Source organism: Ruditapes philippinarum, unplaced genomic scaffold (genome assembly GCF_026571515.1).
Source record: "Ruditapes philippinarum isolate M1 unplaced genomic scaffold, ASM2657151v2 ctg6103_1_1_1_1, whole genome shotgun sequence".
In the NCBI taxonomy this organism is placed as follows: domain Eukaryota; kingdom Metazoa; phylum Mollusca; class Bivalvia; order Venerida; family Veneridae; genus Ruditapes; species Ruditapes philippinarum.
Window position 1 is genome coordinate 51,108 of NW_026859570.1, and position 14,749 is coordinate 65,856.

Consider the following 14,749-nt stretch of genomic DNA (forward strand, 5'->3'; position numbering starts at 1 on the left):
TGTACATGTGGTGGCAGACCCTGGCTTTATAACAGTGACAGACCTTTTGTACATGTGGTGGCAGAACATGGCTTTATAACAGTGACAGACCTTTTTCACTTGTGGTGGCAGAACATGGCTTAATAATAGTGACAGATCTTTTCCACATGTTGGTGGCAGAACATGGCTTTTTAAACAGTGACAGACTTTTGTACATTTTGGTGGCAGAACATGGCTTTATAATAGTGACAGACCTTTACCACATGTAGTGGCAGACAATGGTTTTAAACAGTGACAGACCTTTTGCAAGTATGGTGCAGACCATGGCTTTATAAACAGTGACAGACCTTTTCTACATGTGGTGGCAGACCATGGCTTTATAACAGTGACAGACCATTTGCAAGTGTGGTGGCAGACCCTGGCTTATAACAGTGACAGACCTTTTGTACATGTGGTGGCAGACCCTGGCTTTATAACAGTGACAGACCTTTTGTACATGTGGTGGCAGAACATGGCTTTATAACAGTGACAGACCTTTTTCACTTGTGGTGGCAGAACATGGCTTAATAATAGTGACAGATCTTTTCCACATGTGGTGGCAGAACATGGCTTTATAACAGTGACAGACCTTTTTTGTACATGTGGTGGCAGAACATGGCTTTATAACAGTGACAGACCTTTTCCACATGTGGTTGCAGACCATGATTAACATTTTCCACCTGTGGTTGCAGACCATGGTTTTATAACAGTGATTAACATTTTCCACATGTGGTGGCAGACCATGGCTTTATAACAGTGATTAACCTTTTCCACATGTGGTGGCAAACCATGGTTTTATAACAGTGGATGGCTTATCTGGCTGTATACTTGTAGCAGACCTGGCTTTGTTTTGGTGGTTAAATTTGCTTTATACTGGTTATACTTGTGTTTCTGTGAACTTAAAGAAATCAAATACAGTTTAAGACCTTATAAAACAAATTTTGCCAGATAGAAAATGCCAATCAAAAATGTATTAAGTTGTATGATAATTGTTTTAAATTGCTGGTTTTAATGTAAATTATAGTAATAAACAATGACTTATCTGAAACATTTTGTTCAGTACAAAATAATGTCTCTTTTATCAAGGATATAAATCTTCTATTTTAGATATAAATGTCTCTCAGTTTATAGTAATGATTATTACACCAATATTTGTTGTGATCATGATCACTTTGTTATAATGGCTGTATATGACCAATTATGAGGCTTTTACATCAATTTCTGTGTTTCCTGGAACTACTTTGTTCATATTTTCATGCCAAATAAATCTGCTACATCAATGAAAATTAATGCTACTTGCCCGGATTTTATAATGATGGAGTCACAATTATGTATTTTGCAAGAGATAAATGTAAAGTGCAACATTTCTCAAGCCTCTTAGCACTGGCTTAAATAAAATTCAATAGTTTACACTAAAACCCTAATTAAAATGAAATGATAGGAAACTTATATCTTGGTATAAGGTAAGTTTATGTTATAGGGTATATAATGGTGGTATTAAAATATGGGATTGATATGCATAAATACAAGCTGTTTGATATTGTTAAATGTTTAAGTATTGAAACTTAAATAATATGAAAAATGATTATTGGATAAAAGGCTTGGCACTCTCGTAATGTATTCTACAAGGTCCTTCGAATTATAATATCAAGTGAGAGCACAAAATAATCCAGTTTCTTAAAAAAAGTTGGTTGTCTTGTTCAGGTGCCCACTAATGACAGAAAAAATGCATAAAATCCCGGGCTGTGTGCACCTGAGGTCTTCCTGTACCAATAACAGCTCAGGATGTCACGACCTTTACATAGTGTAGGTGTGACTTAAATTTCTGAACAAAATAATACAAGATTTGATGGAGTTTAGTTCCAGGATTTAATATCTTAAAAGCATTGCATACTGGGAAGACTGTGAAATATCATTATACTCTCTGGTTTATAAAACATAAACCCCAAACTTTGTTGATTAATTAATACATTATCATTTGATTAAAATTGGGAGATTTTCAAGATGATTCCAATTGGCTTTTAATCAGTTTAATTTTTATAATTAAGAAAGCTATTTCAATGAGTTCAATTTTTATGATTTAGAAAGCTGTTTCAGTTGCCTTGCAGCAAGTTCATGACAGTCAGGTGCCAAAAAACACAAGTTTATTTGTATGAAAGAATTTGAGTTTGAAAAGATCTGTTTTGAAATGGATGGCCATCATGGAATAAGAAAATAATTAAGAAATAATTTAATAATAGCAAAGATTTATTAAACTGTTTGCCAAACTGATTGTCAAAGGCCAAAGTTACTGCTTAAGCCAAATTGTCCACTGATTGATGCCCTGTGGATGTAATAGGGTGGCGGGGAGGGGGCAAAAGGTAGATTATTAGAGTAACAGCTATATTATTTACTATGGCTATATATCCTTAGAAAGGGATTAAATTTTGGTCAACCTTTAGATATATTGATCATTACGACAACACTGTTTCATTTGGTCACATGACTGGTACATCCATTACCTCTTTTTTTCAAAATGCAGCTTGGAAAATAGTGAAGAGATTTGTTATTTTACAAAAATAGTGGACAGAGTACCAAATAAATTAAAGAATAACCCCAAAAAAAAAAAAAAAAAAAGAGCAATGAAAACTTTAATGAATTTTTAGGTAAAAGAGATGTTACCATATTTTCCTGACGCTGAACAAAAATAAATGACAACATGTTTCTTTGCCTGTGTTTTAATCAAAGACAAGACTCTTATATTTCCTTGAGGGAATTTATGTCATTGTAAAGCTATTTCTTAGGGTGTTATGACTTCCTTCCTGGAATTGTCTATTCTATAAATTATGTATAGAGTTAATAGATAACCAAATCACTTACTATCAAGGTGTGTGTAGGCATATATATGTATGAAACCCCCATGAGATCTGACATTTTATGGGCTATTCATATTAGATAGTTGAGGTCAGCTGATCATAAGAAAAGCTGAATGGCAGTCTTAATTGAATTTATATTACTTAGCTTTTATGCCCTGCTAGAAGATTTTCCTATTCTCTAAATATTGTATATGCACGCAGAAGGATAATAACTCATTTATAAGACTCAGGTTTGCAAAGGTTCATTTAGTACAATATAAATAATATACTCATTATTTTCTATAGTCTTACTCTTACTATAAATTAAATGTCATGGAAAATCAGAGCTGATTTAAATTACTAATCACTAATACTGTATTTTTGGCCGGGTTGCACTGGTGCAAACTGGGGTTATAGTATGGTGAATGTCAGGCGGCGTGCGGGCAGGCGGACGGGGAAAAACTTTTCGTAATAGTTTTCTCAGCAAAATAACAGCCTCTTGATATTTGCCCGCTGCATTGATATGTAGTCCCTTACTGTGGGATTCGATTTCAGGTCTGTTGCGTATCCACTTTCTTGATATTTGGCATACATCATTGACACGTGGTCCCTTATATTGGGATTCGATTTCAGGTCTATTGCTCATCCACATCCTGTTTAAGTGCTGAGTGGTCAGGGTTAGTGAATCAGTTGCCCCCCCCCCCCCCTCCCCACCCACACACACACCAAAACTGTAGGTTCCTGACAGGAACGTGAAGATTCTTCGATTTGTGGAATATTTCTCTGGGCCCACTTAATTGTTCCTCAGTAAATGATGCACATCTGCATATTGGGCATCTGCAGTCACTTGCAGAGAAATTGGTAATTACTGGTTAGTTATCTTGGAAAACCATCTAGGTGAAAAAACTCTATGGTATGACCAAAATTATGTGAAAACCTGATTGATATAAACAGAAAGACAAATGAACAAACAAGCTCTTCCAGTCAAGCTCTTCAGTAATGTCCTTTAAAAACAGTTGGTTGGCAGGACTGTCTTTGTTTTAACTTTCTGGTTAATGAAAAAAGCCAAATCTTCCTTGAATGAATCTTTTTAAATTCATAAAAAGAAGTTCATTACATGTTGATGCCAGATTTGAGAAGATCTACTCCTTGAGTTTTGATATGACAGTACTGCTGAAAATTTTCTTCTTATTTAGAAAGTTAAAATGAAGTCAGCTAGTTTCTACCTTGATGAGGTATAATTTTGTCTTGAAACTATCTGTTGGAATTCTGCAGATAATAAATGCATTGATTTGAAATCAGTCCTTAAAGTAATTTATTTCAAGTGTTAATTTCAAGTGTTATATAATGTCTTTTTAAAATTCGCTGTGTGTGCACTAGGGCATTCGAACAATACATTAGTTTAAGTTGATTACAAGAAACTTAAAACATGAGAAATTTAATTGTTGGTGTTGTCACCACCTTGCCATTGCTTAATATCCCTTAATTTAAGATGTTCAGACATAGAAAATGAAATTACAGGGAAAGTTACCACATAGTAAGACATAGATGTTGTCAACTTGTAAACTTGATTTCTTTTCTAATCACCCAATGGGATTTATAATTGGATGATACTGTGTTTAAATTGCCATGAGTGAGTTAAGAACGATCTATATTGCAAGAGAATTCAAAGAGGCTTTATTCCATTGTTAACAGTATGTGTCTTTATCTTACAATGTGTTTCAAAGCAACAACACTCATGACCTTTATAAGCAACAACACTCATGTCATTTGTAAGCAACAGCACTCATGACTTTTACAAGCAACAACACTCATGACCTTTATAAGCAACAACACTCATGACATTTATAAGCAACAACACTCATGACCTTTACAAACAACAACACTCATGACCTTTATAAACAACAACACTCATGGCATTTATAAGCAACAACACTCATGACCTTTATAAGCAACAACACTCCTGACCTTTATAAACAACAACACTCATGACTTTTACAAGCAACAACACTCATGACATTTATAAGCAACAACACTCATGACATTTATAAGCAACAACACTCATGACATTTATAAGCAACAGCACTCATGACCTTTATAAGCAACAACACTCCTGACATTGATAAGCAACAACACTCATGACCTTTATAAACAAACAACACTTCATGACTTTTACAAGCAACAACACTCATGACCTTTATAAGCAGCAACACTCATGACCTTATAAACAACAACACTCATGACTTTTACAAGCAACAACACTCATGACATTGATAAGCAACAACACTCATGACTTTTATAAGCAAAAACACTCATGACTTTTAAAAGCAACAACACTCATGACTTTTATAAGCAAAAACACTCATGACTTTTAAAAGCAACAACACTCATGACTTTTACAAGCAAAAACACTCATGACCTTTATAAGCAACAACACTCATGACCTTTATAAGCAACAACACTCATGACCTTTATAAGCAATAACACTCATGACCTTTATAAACAACAACACTCATGACTTACAAGCAACAACACTCATGACTTTTATAAGCAACAGCACTCATGACCTTTATAAACAACAACACTCATGACTTACAAGCAACAACACTCGTGACTTTTATAAGCAACAACACTCATGACTTTTATAAGCAACAACACTCATGACTTTTACAAGCAACAACACTCATGACCTTTACAAGAGAAACACCTTTATTTAAAGTCTCACCTAAGTGATTATTAGTAATTTTCTTTCGGTGTGGCCAATAGCACACTTGCAACAATTGTATTTGTAGTCAGACATTTTTGAACTGGCCAACACACATGATCTTTCAGGCAATAACAGTAAATTTATATGCAGAATTTTATTTTTTCATTTATGAATAAAACAAATTAAATTAGTGAAACTTTCTATATTTTACTTTATACCTGTGAACACTTGATTTTGCTTTAGTTTAAGTTTAATACTTTAGGTTATGCATTGTAATGACAGAACATGGGGAAACAAGATAATGAACATGATATCATGACATCTGAAATTCAGACTGGTGTACAAGTATTAGGTTTATATTTGTAATGTCATCATGACACAGTCTAGTCATCAGCTCAGCTGTTTAATCAGGATTATTGCTGTCACTGAATATTTCATGCATCTACATAACTCAGATGATGTTTTCATTTATAATTCTGATGGAAATTTCTTCAAATAATTTGAAAATATTTGTAGCAAAAATGTCCAGTCTGTTGAGTGTTAAATAATTAAGATATGTCAATATCTCCATGTGCCAATTCATGCAATAGCAATTAAGAAATACACTTCATGTTATGGAGCTAACAATGTCAATGATATTGTGCTACAGTAAATAATACAAAAAGAATATAAAGAAATATTAAACAAGTTACAGGAAAAAAAAACATTTAAAAATATATTACATAATGTAGATATGACCTGTCATGGATGACCAATTAAGATAAGTTTACTTAATTGATATAAGGAATCGATGATTGTTCAATTTGTAACTTCTATACTAATGATTATGATAATCATAAAGCTTTATTGTTTAGACAAACTTTAATCTATTTGAAGGACAGCTTTATGAATCGTAATCCTGAACTGTTTTCTATCAGACATAGTCACCTCATAAGTCGCTCCCCTGTCTTTTAATCAGTCCGTCAGTATAAAAAATTGCGTCTGGTAGCTGAGTAGATATGGTATGTAATGGACCATTGGGATTTATACAAATGCCTACACACACCTTGGAAATAAGTCATTTGGTTTTCTATTTAGATTCATACATGATTTATTGAATAGACAATTCCAGGAAGGAAGTCATAACACTCAAGAAGTTGTTTTTGAATGACAAGTATTCCCCCAGGTGGATACAGGAGTTTTGTGTCTTTGATTAAAGTACAAGCGGTGATGTACTGTGATATTGTGTTTTCACACATGATCAGAAAAAATAAAATGAATTATTAACTTTCTAGTTCTGTTATTACCATTAGATTTCTTTTATGCATTAGCATGTATTTTATTGGCCTCTTAGTTTAATTTACAAGTTGTTGTCATCTAGCATAACCAGGTCAGTATGGTGAAAAAGAACTTAAAATATCATAAAGTCTGTTGTGGTGTTGTGGAGAGGTAGTTATCTTGCTGGAGACTAGGGTTCAAACCCAGTCAAGGGCAAGATGTTGTTACCTTGAGCAAAATCATATTTACTCATTGCCTGTACAGATTGGTTCATTTGGAGATTAGAGAATGTTTCTATAACCTTAAAGCTTCCTACACAATCAAACTGTAACAAATTTCTGTATAGGTTAAAGTAGTCATTTTATAATTGTTGGGTATAATTATTTCAAATTCTACAAATAAAGATTAGGGTTAGGGATCTGTGAGTAGACAACTATTGGTCACAGTATGTTCTTAAAGATAAAAAAAAATGTTATAAGAAAATTTCCAGACTGAAATTAATAAATTTGTTTAAACTTATTGCAATTTATGTGTCATAATATTAACTGAGCTATTTACATTTCTCAGATGAAATTTTTTTTTAATGCTTTTATTTAAGGTCGCCCGTACACTCAAGTCGGGTCATCCTAATGCATCCTGCCGAGATTTTTTTCCTCGATTTTTTTTCCAGCTTTTGTTAGTGGAGGAAGACCCCAGGTGCCCCTCCGGGCATTATTTCAGGCACGAACGGGCGCCTGGGTAGAACCACCGGCCTTCCTTAAGCCAGCTGGATGGCTTCCTCACATGAAAGATTTCGACCCGAGTGAGAATCGAAACCTTGTAATAGCGGTGAGGGATCTGTGATCTCAAGTCAGCGACCTTAACCACTCGGCCACGGAGGCCCCTTCTCAGATGAAAGCCATGTTTGACTGTGTTTTATAGCAGCAACATGTATCACATTCAAGTTTTTCCATGGATAGGTTCTCCTAATTGGTGAAACTATCTACAATCAGCTTTGGGCTCATTAAAGCTGGCCATTCATTGTAATGGTATATTGATTGGTGTCAAACATTCAGTAGAAAATCAAGCTATTATAGTAACATAATTATATCAAATTGTTATCTTCCCCTCTTTAATGAGATAAAGTGATAAAAATGTCACAGTGAAGCTTATCTATCAGTTCAATGCTAGAAGCAGTTAAAGACATGCCAACACTGCCAGTATAGAGCCATAAGGGTAAATATTTCAATTTTTTTTTTATCAGAAATGGCTACATCACAAGGATAGAACAGAACAGAACATTAAACTTTTTATTTTAATATTAATTTTAGAAATGAGCCAACATTACTCCTATTCTATACAAACATGTATGTATAATAATCAAATGGTGAAAATACATAATTATATGAAGTCTACAATATCATTGATATGTTGTGAATCTTGCATAAACATCATCTAGATATAGAGCCAGGTCAGGCTAAACATCTTGCCATTTGACCAAATAAATAAAACTGCACAATCAGACATACCTACATTACAGGTATAAAGAGTCAATTATTTTTAAATCCTAGGATTTTCTCTGAATTCTACCAACATTTAGTTTGAATAATACATGTATTAATGTTGACATAATGTTGATAGTTGGCAATCAATGTATCATGAGAGATGTCAAGATGTAATGTGTTACTTTCTCAGACGGCTAGCAACCATTTTAAGTGATTGATATTGAAATTATTGTAACCGGCAAGAGTGACTTGAAAATAGATGATGAATGAAACTTTAAATGAAGAGGTCAGGATTCTGTGTTTTGTTCTTTCTTGTTAAAAAACAAAGAGAGGAAATTTAATGATAATTTAATTAGTTGACATTTAGATATTATGTCAGTTGGCAAGGAGGTGAATTATAGCTGAATCAGCAATTTAGAAGCAAGTATCATAATGGTAACACAGCATTTATTTCATGCCAAAGGAAAAGTCAATTAACAGTGATATTTTAGGTAGGTGCTTTGGACAACAGATCTAGGGTTTCTGAGTCCAATCACACTTTAGTATACTTTCAAGTATTCTGGAAGAGCCATCAATTTAAGCAAAGACCTGAGTAATTGCATTCAATATCTTGCTCATTAAAGAACAATTTGTTTCTACTGGAGTGAAAAAATCATGGTTTTCCAAGAAATAACATGAACTTTCATTGTCCAAAGGCCATGTCATTATAATAAAAAAGAATATTTTTGTCTGTATCAATGTTTCCAGTGGCAACTATAAATAAATAATTTAACACCACATTGAAAAGGCACAAGCCACAGTGGTAACGTGCTGGACTAGTAAAATAGAGGTTGCAGGTCAAATTCATTTGTCCACCTCTAAAATAGTCTTCATGATGGGACCTTTAAAACAGAGGTTTCATGTTTCAGTGCTCTACACCTGGCATGTAAAAGAACCAGTTTTCTCATGAATGGGGCAACTGTTATTTCGTGAGCAAAGGAAAACAAAAAAACCCCCAAAAACAAGTAACTCTTTTGTCTGTCTGGACAAATAAAAATAAACCAAAACATTATTATTTAGTATGAATAAAATAATTGAATAAAGAAGCACATTTTTTATATACTAAGTCCATGATGGGATTATAGAATTTCTAATTTATTTCATTGACATTGAAGAAAAACTTGAGTCCATGCTTGTGCTTAACTGGACCTTTAAATAGAAGCATAAAATCTTGAACCTGGAACAAGATTTATTTTGAGAAAATTGTTGAAAATTTTCTATTTTTATATCGAGGAACAGATTTTTATGTGCACATGTTTCAATGAGGATACAAAGAAAGCTGGAGATTTTTTTTTATAAGTGAGGGGGAGGAAGATGGATGAGGAAATAAAGCAAGGAAAGCCATTCTTTAGTGTTAAAATTGTACAATGTTTCACAGATTTTATCTGAGGATATTGTTGTAAGTGCTTGTTAAATGCTAGAAGATTATAGACCTCGGGCAGCAATTCTGTGCTGTGAATTATTTCAACTGCTTCACAAAAAAACTGGATAATCCACTTTAGATTAATCTGGAATGACTGACAAGGACAATCTGGGAGGATTTTTTGCTGGAATATTGGAAATCTTTGTGATTTGGTTAAGGGAAAGGCTTATAAAAAGACTTGGCTTGGAAAAGAAATTTAAATAATGCATTTGACATAATTTAAAATGTATAGTTCATTGACATGAAAAAAGGTTTTCATTTGACAAGGTAAAAAAAATGTCAAATCTGTAGACATGATTGATAAAGGCTTGCTGTTGACATCAATTCTATTGACATGAAAATGTTTGCATTTGACATTATTAAACACTTTCAAATCAATTGACATGAAAAATTTAAGGTTTGCATTTGACATGATGAAAGTTTTTTCAAATCAATAGACATGGAATACTTAGCTTGATGTAGAGTGAAGTCTTTTGTATGATATAGGTAAATACACTGTTTTATTTCACAGCTTATTTGAGGAAATACAAATATAAATATAATTCATTTTGCAGCCCATGTGGCTTCCACTGTTAAGAGACAATATATAAAGTATCATTCAAATCACAGAATTGTTCTTGGAAATAAAACCCCAACAAATTAATCAACATAAATTTTTCAATGCATGAATTGTTTTAAAGTAACTTGCATTTTAATACTTTTATAACCATGGTTTAGATGACAATACTGGAAATATTTCATTCCTCTCAAATGTCAGCAGTCTCCTATATAACGTCTGCTACATAGATAACATTTCTCATAGAGACAGTTCATTTAACACCAAAACTAAATTGTGATCTTTTTTTCTGCATGGGAGATAATTAACATTTCATTTCATTTATTTATTGGCAATCAGCAATACATTTGCCTTTGGCCATTTACAAACAAACAAAAAACTTATGGCAAAGACTATTATATACATAACTAACATAGATAAATAATGAAGTACAATATACGATCAGAAGACAGGTAAACTTTCAAGGGTATTTTGACGTAAACATAATGCTTCTTTTATATACTTTGCTAGATTAAACATATATTTTTTACTTTTATTTGACATCAATGCATTGAACTTTTGTAAAGTTGGCCATGAACTGTGGCCCAAATATTTTGATCTAATACTACTGTAACGTGAGCAACACATAACAAAATGATATTCTGACTCTACTGCATTTTGGTTACATGATAAGTTTGCACAATCTATTACTTCTTTCAATATTATTATATCTTCCTAATTCTATATCTAAACTATGTGAGCACAATCTTAAGCATGTCAAATGCTGCCTTAGCTTATCATTCAATATAACATCCAAGTACTTTTCAAAACAAAATTCAGTTTTATATTTGCAATAACAATCTAATTTTGACATAGAATTAATATTTAAACTCCATTCTTGAATAAATTGATCTCGTATTCTAGATTTTATCAAAAGGTAATAATTAACCCTAGGATCAAATGTTAACCTTATATCTGAAAAACCTAAATGATCTATAATAGAATTCATTCTACTAGCCCAACTAGAGGTACTTACATTATTACATAAATCATTAAACATTTGATAAATAGGTAAATCATTACTTTTCATAATTTTCAACCAAAATTTAACGCTTCTTTCTCTACATATAACTGACAGAGGCACTCGGCCGAGTTCACCATATACCGCATATGTAGGAGTTTGTTTCTTCACGCCTAATATATTTACAAAATCGAATATGTAATTTATCTACCTCTTTATAATTATAAGCACCCCAAACTTCACATCCATACGTTAATATAGGGACAATCATAGTATCAAAAAGAGATAACTTGGTACGAATATCTAGACTAACATTATCAAAAACGTTTAGAAGATTATTATACGCCCTAAGAGCTTGCTCATGCAGTGCTTTTACAGCATTTACAAGAGTACCTAAGTGTAAGTAAACTTGATTCCAAGATAAACAAAATTGTCAACAATTTCAATTTTTTCGTTATCTATATAGAAGTCAGGATATACAGTTTGTTTTCTCTTTTCAAAAACACAAATTTTTGTTTTACTAACGTTTATTTTCAAACCCCATTTTTTAGAATAATGTTGCAAAGCATTAATTTGAGCCTGTAGGCTATTTGGATCTGTCGTAAATAATACAATATCATCAGCAAATAAAATCATATACATAGACAAAAGTTCAAAGTCCCTTTCAGTCAAAGCATTAAAATCCAAATTTTCAGAAATATCATTGATGAAAAGTAGAAAAAGTAGAGGAGACAAAGGTTCTCCCTTAACAAATACATCTTTAACTGTCGGAACTCAGACTTGTGATCAGCAAATGATATAAGTGACGTTTTGAATGACAAAAAATAACAACAACAAACAACAATAACAAACAACTTCCTGATTTAAAGTTGAACCCTTTAACCTGCTGTAATTCTGAAATAGACTTGTCCAGTTTCTATTTTTGAAACTTGAACAGACAAACAGAACAAACGGGCACCTAATTAGAACCACCTATGTTCTGTAAGCTAGGTGGATAGCTTCCTCACATGAAAGAATCTAAAGTCCCTTTCGGGATTCGAACCTACAGTGGTGAGAGGCAAGTGGTTTGAAGTCGTTGACCTTAACCACTTGGCCACAGACGCCCCTAGTTTTGACTTAATGAATGGTTACTGTAATGTAAATAAAGATCACTCTATTGTGAATAGTAGTACAAAGTTCATTAATTTTGTACTAACCAATACTCCCCCCCACTCCCACTCTGTCCGGATTAAATGAGGAAAACTCACATTTGCAGTCCAGATAAACATCTACTGACTTGTGAATTTGTGTAAAAGAGTTGTCTTGACTTTGGTCAATTGTATTTTCAGGGATTTCATTTCCAATTTTTAAGTTGTTTGAGCATGCAATGATAATGTATTTAGTTTTACAAATTTGAATAAGCCTAAAATTTACTTGATTTTGAAATTATTGTTCTAGAAATTTTTTTATTTTTTTGTCATTGAATGTTACATATTATTGTAACCATGATCCTCAAATTGTATATTTTCAGATTTGAAAAGGGAGGCAAGCATATGTCACATGTTAAAACATCCTCATATTGTGGAACTATTAGAGACATATAGTTCTGATGGCATGCTGTACATGGTGTTTGAATAGTAAGTACATTTATATGCAAGAGTTGTGGCCCCTTTATGACAGGAATATTTTCTTTTACCATATTTTTCAGATGAGCATACTAGTAGCTGGTTGGTTTGTCTGTCCATCTGTCCTTCATTCTGTTAGTCCAACTGTCCTGCCACACTCACATCTTCTTCTACCATATTTCTCTTCTTGGCTCAAATAGCGCCTTCACCTGTCAGCCAAGCTGATTATAACTGTCCTTCTGTCACACTAGTCTTACTGCACCTTCACCTACCATCTGTCCTTCATTCTACCCTGTCACACAGCACCAATAATCTGTCCTTCATTTTATCTTTCTGTTACACAGCACCTACCATCTGTCCTTCTATCCTTCCTTTAAACCTTCACCTTCACCTACAATCTCTTCTTCCTTGTGTTACTCTTGTAGCACCTACATCTACCATCAGTCCTTCATGCTGATAGATCTTCCTACTCATCACCATGGTAGGCTCATGTTTAAGCTTTGTCAGAAGTTACATCAGAAGTATTCTACATGACTTATTGCTTTTTGCAAAAAGTTCTCCTTATTTCTCCCAGCTATAAAAAGCAGAAAATTTGCCGACTAGAGTTACTGCCCTTTATCTTCTTATGACATCTCATAACATCTTTTAATTGCAAAAGTTTAATATTGATCTATATAAGAACTTAATGTTTGTCATTACAGCAGTGTATTGTAATGTCTGGAAAACACGTCAAGTAAAACAGTAAACCTTAGTGCTAGCCATTAAATTTAAAATAAAAAACAATACAAAATTTGTCTCCTAGCTCATTTTAATACCTTCTCACAGAAATTAATGGTAAGATATTATGATATAGAGTCAGTAAATTGGCTACTGTATATTATACGGAAGTGGAGGCGTAGATGTCAACAGTTTTTCCATACTTTTTTAGTACACCATGCAGCTGGTTCTTGTATTAGAGGACTGATTTATAAAAGATGAAAATTAATGAGAAAAGTCTAGACACAGCTTAAACTGCTGCAGGGTTTTAAAACTAAACGATAAATGCAAAACTAATGTATCTAGATTCTTTGTTTATATGGAAATAGACTTGTTTAGCGTTGACTCTGAAGTAATAATGAATAGAGGATGATACATTATATAACACTATTGTCAACATGTCCTGGTGTGGGTATAATTGTAAAATAATTTCCATTCAATTTTCACAAAGATCTGAAAGGTAGTTAATTGATTGCCAACCTTTGATTGTGTTCGTACAGTGTATTAAAATTTGATTTTCACCTTTGAATATTAAAGGGTAATTCACCTGTGCACATTACAGGTAACCTCGTGTATTAAAAATAGTGCCATTCATGGAGCTTCCTATTCTATAAATAACTAATTTATCTTTAATAATATATGAATAATTTCAATAGATTCATATTCATCTCAGGTTTTCAAAACCAAGGTTATTTTCCAAGGCAATATTCAGAAAGCTATCTCTAAAAGGTACCATAGCATGGTATATATTAAATTTTAACAGCAATTGATTCAGAACATAATCTGAAAATCATCTATCAATTTGTTTATACTATTGACAGAATAAACAATAATATGTAACAAAATATTGAGAGAGAAAACAATAGCGAAGAACAATTATCTGCTTTTTATATGCCCGAAAGGGCATATTATGTTATACCCCCTGGCGTCCGTCTGTCTGTCTGTCCGTCCGTCCGTCCGTACGTCCGTCCGTCCGTTAGCAATTTGGTTTCCGGAGCATAACTTAAGTTCCATTTGGCCCACAATGTTAAAACTTCATAGGATGATTGTCCATATTGGGTAGAAGACCCC

General features: G+C 33.0%; 1 protein-coding gene across 1 annotated transcript in view; it reads left to right on the forward strand.

Annotated features, from left to right (window-relative positions):
* LOC132757081 (peripheral plasma membrane protein CASK-like) overlaps nucleotides 1–14,749 on the forward strand; it is a 102,995-nt gene that overhangs the window by 46,588 nt on the left and 41,658 nt on the right. The window contains exon 3 of the mRNA XM_060748262.1: nucleotides 12,829–12,934. Within this exon, the coding sequence (XP_060604245.1) occupies nucleotides 12,829–12,934 (106 nt within the window). The remainder of the gene's footprint in view (nucleotides 1–12,828; nucleotides 12,935–14,749) is intronic.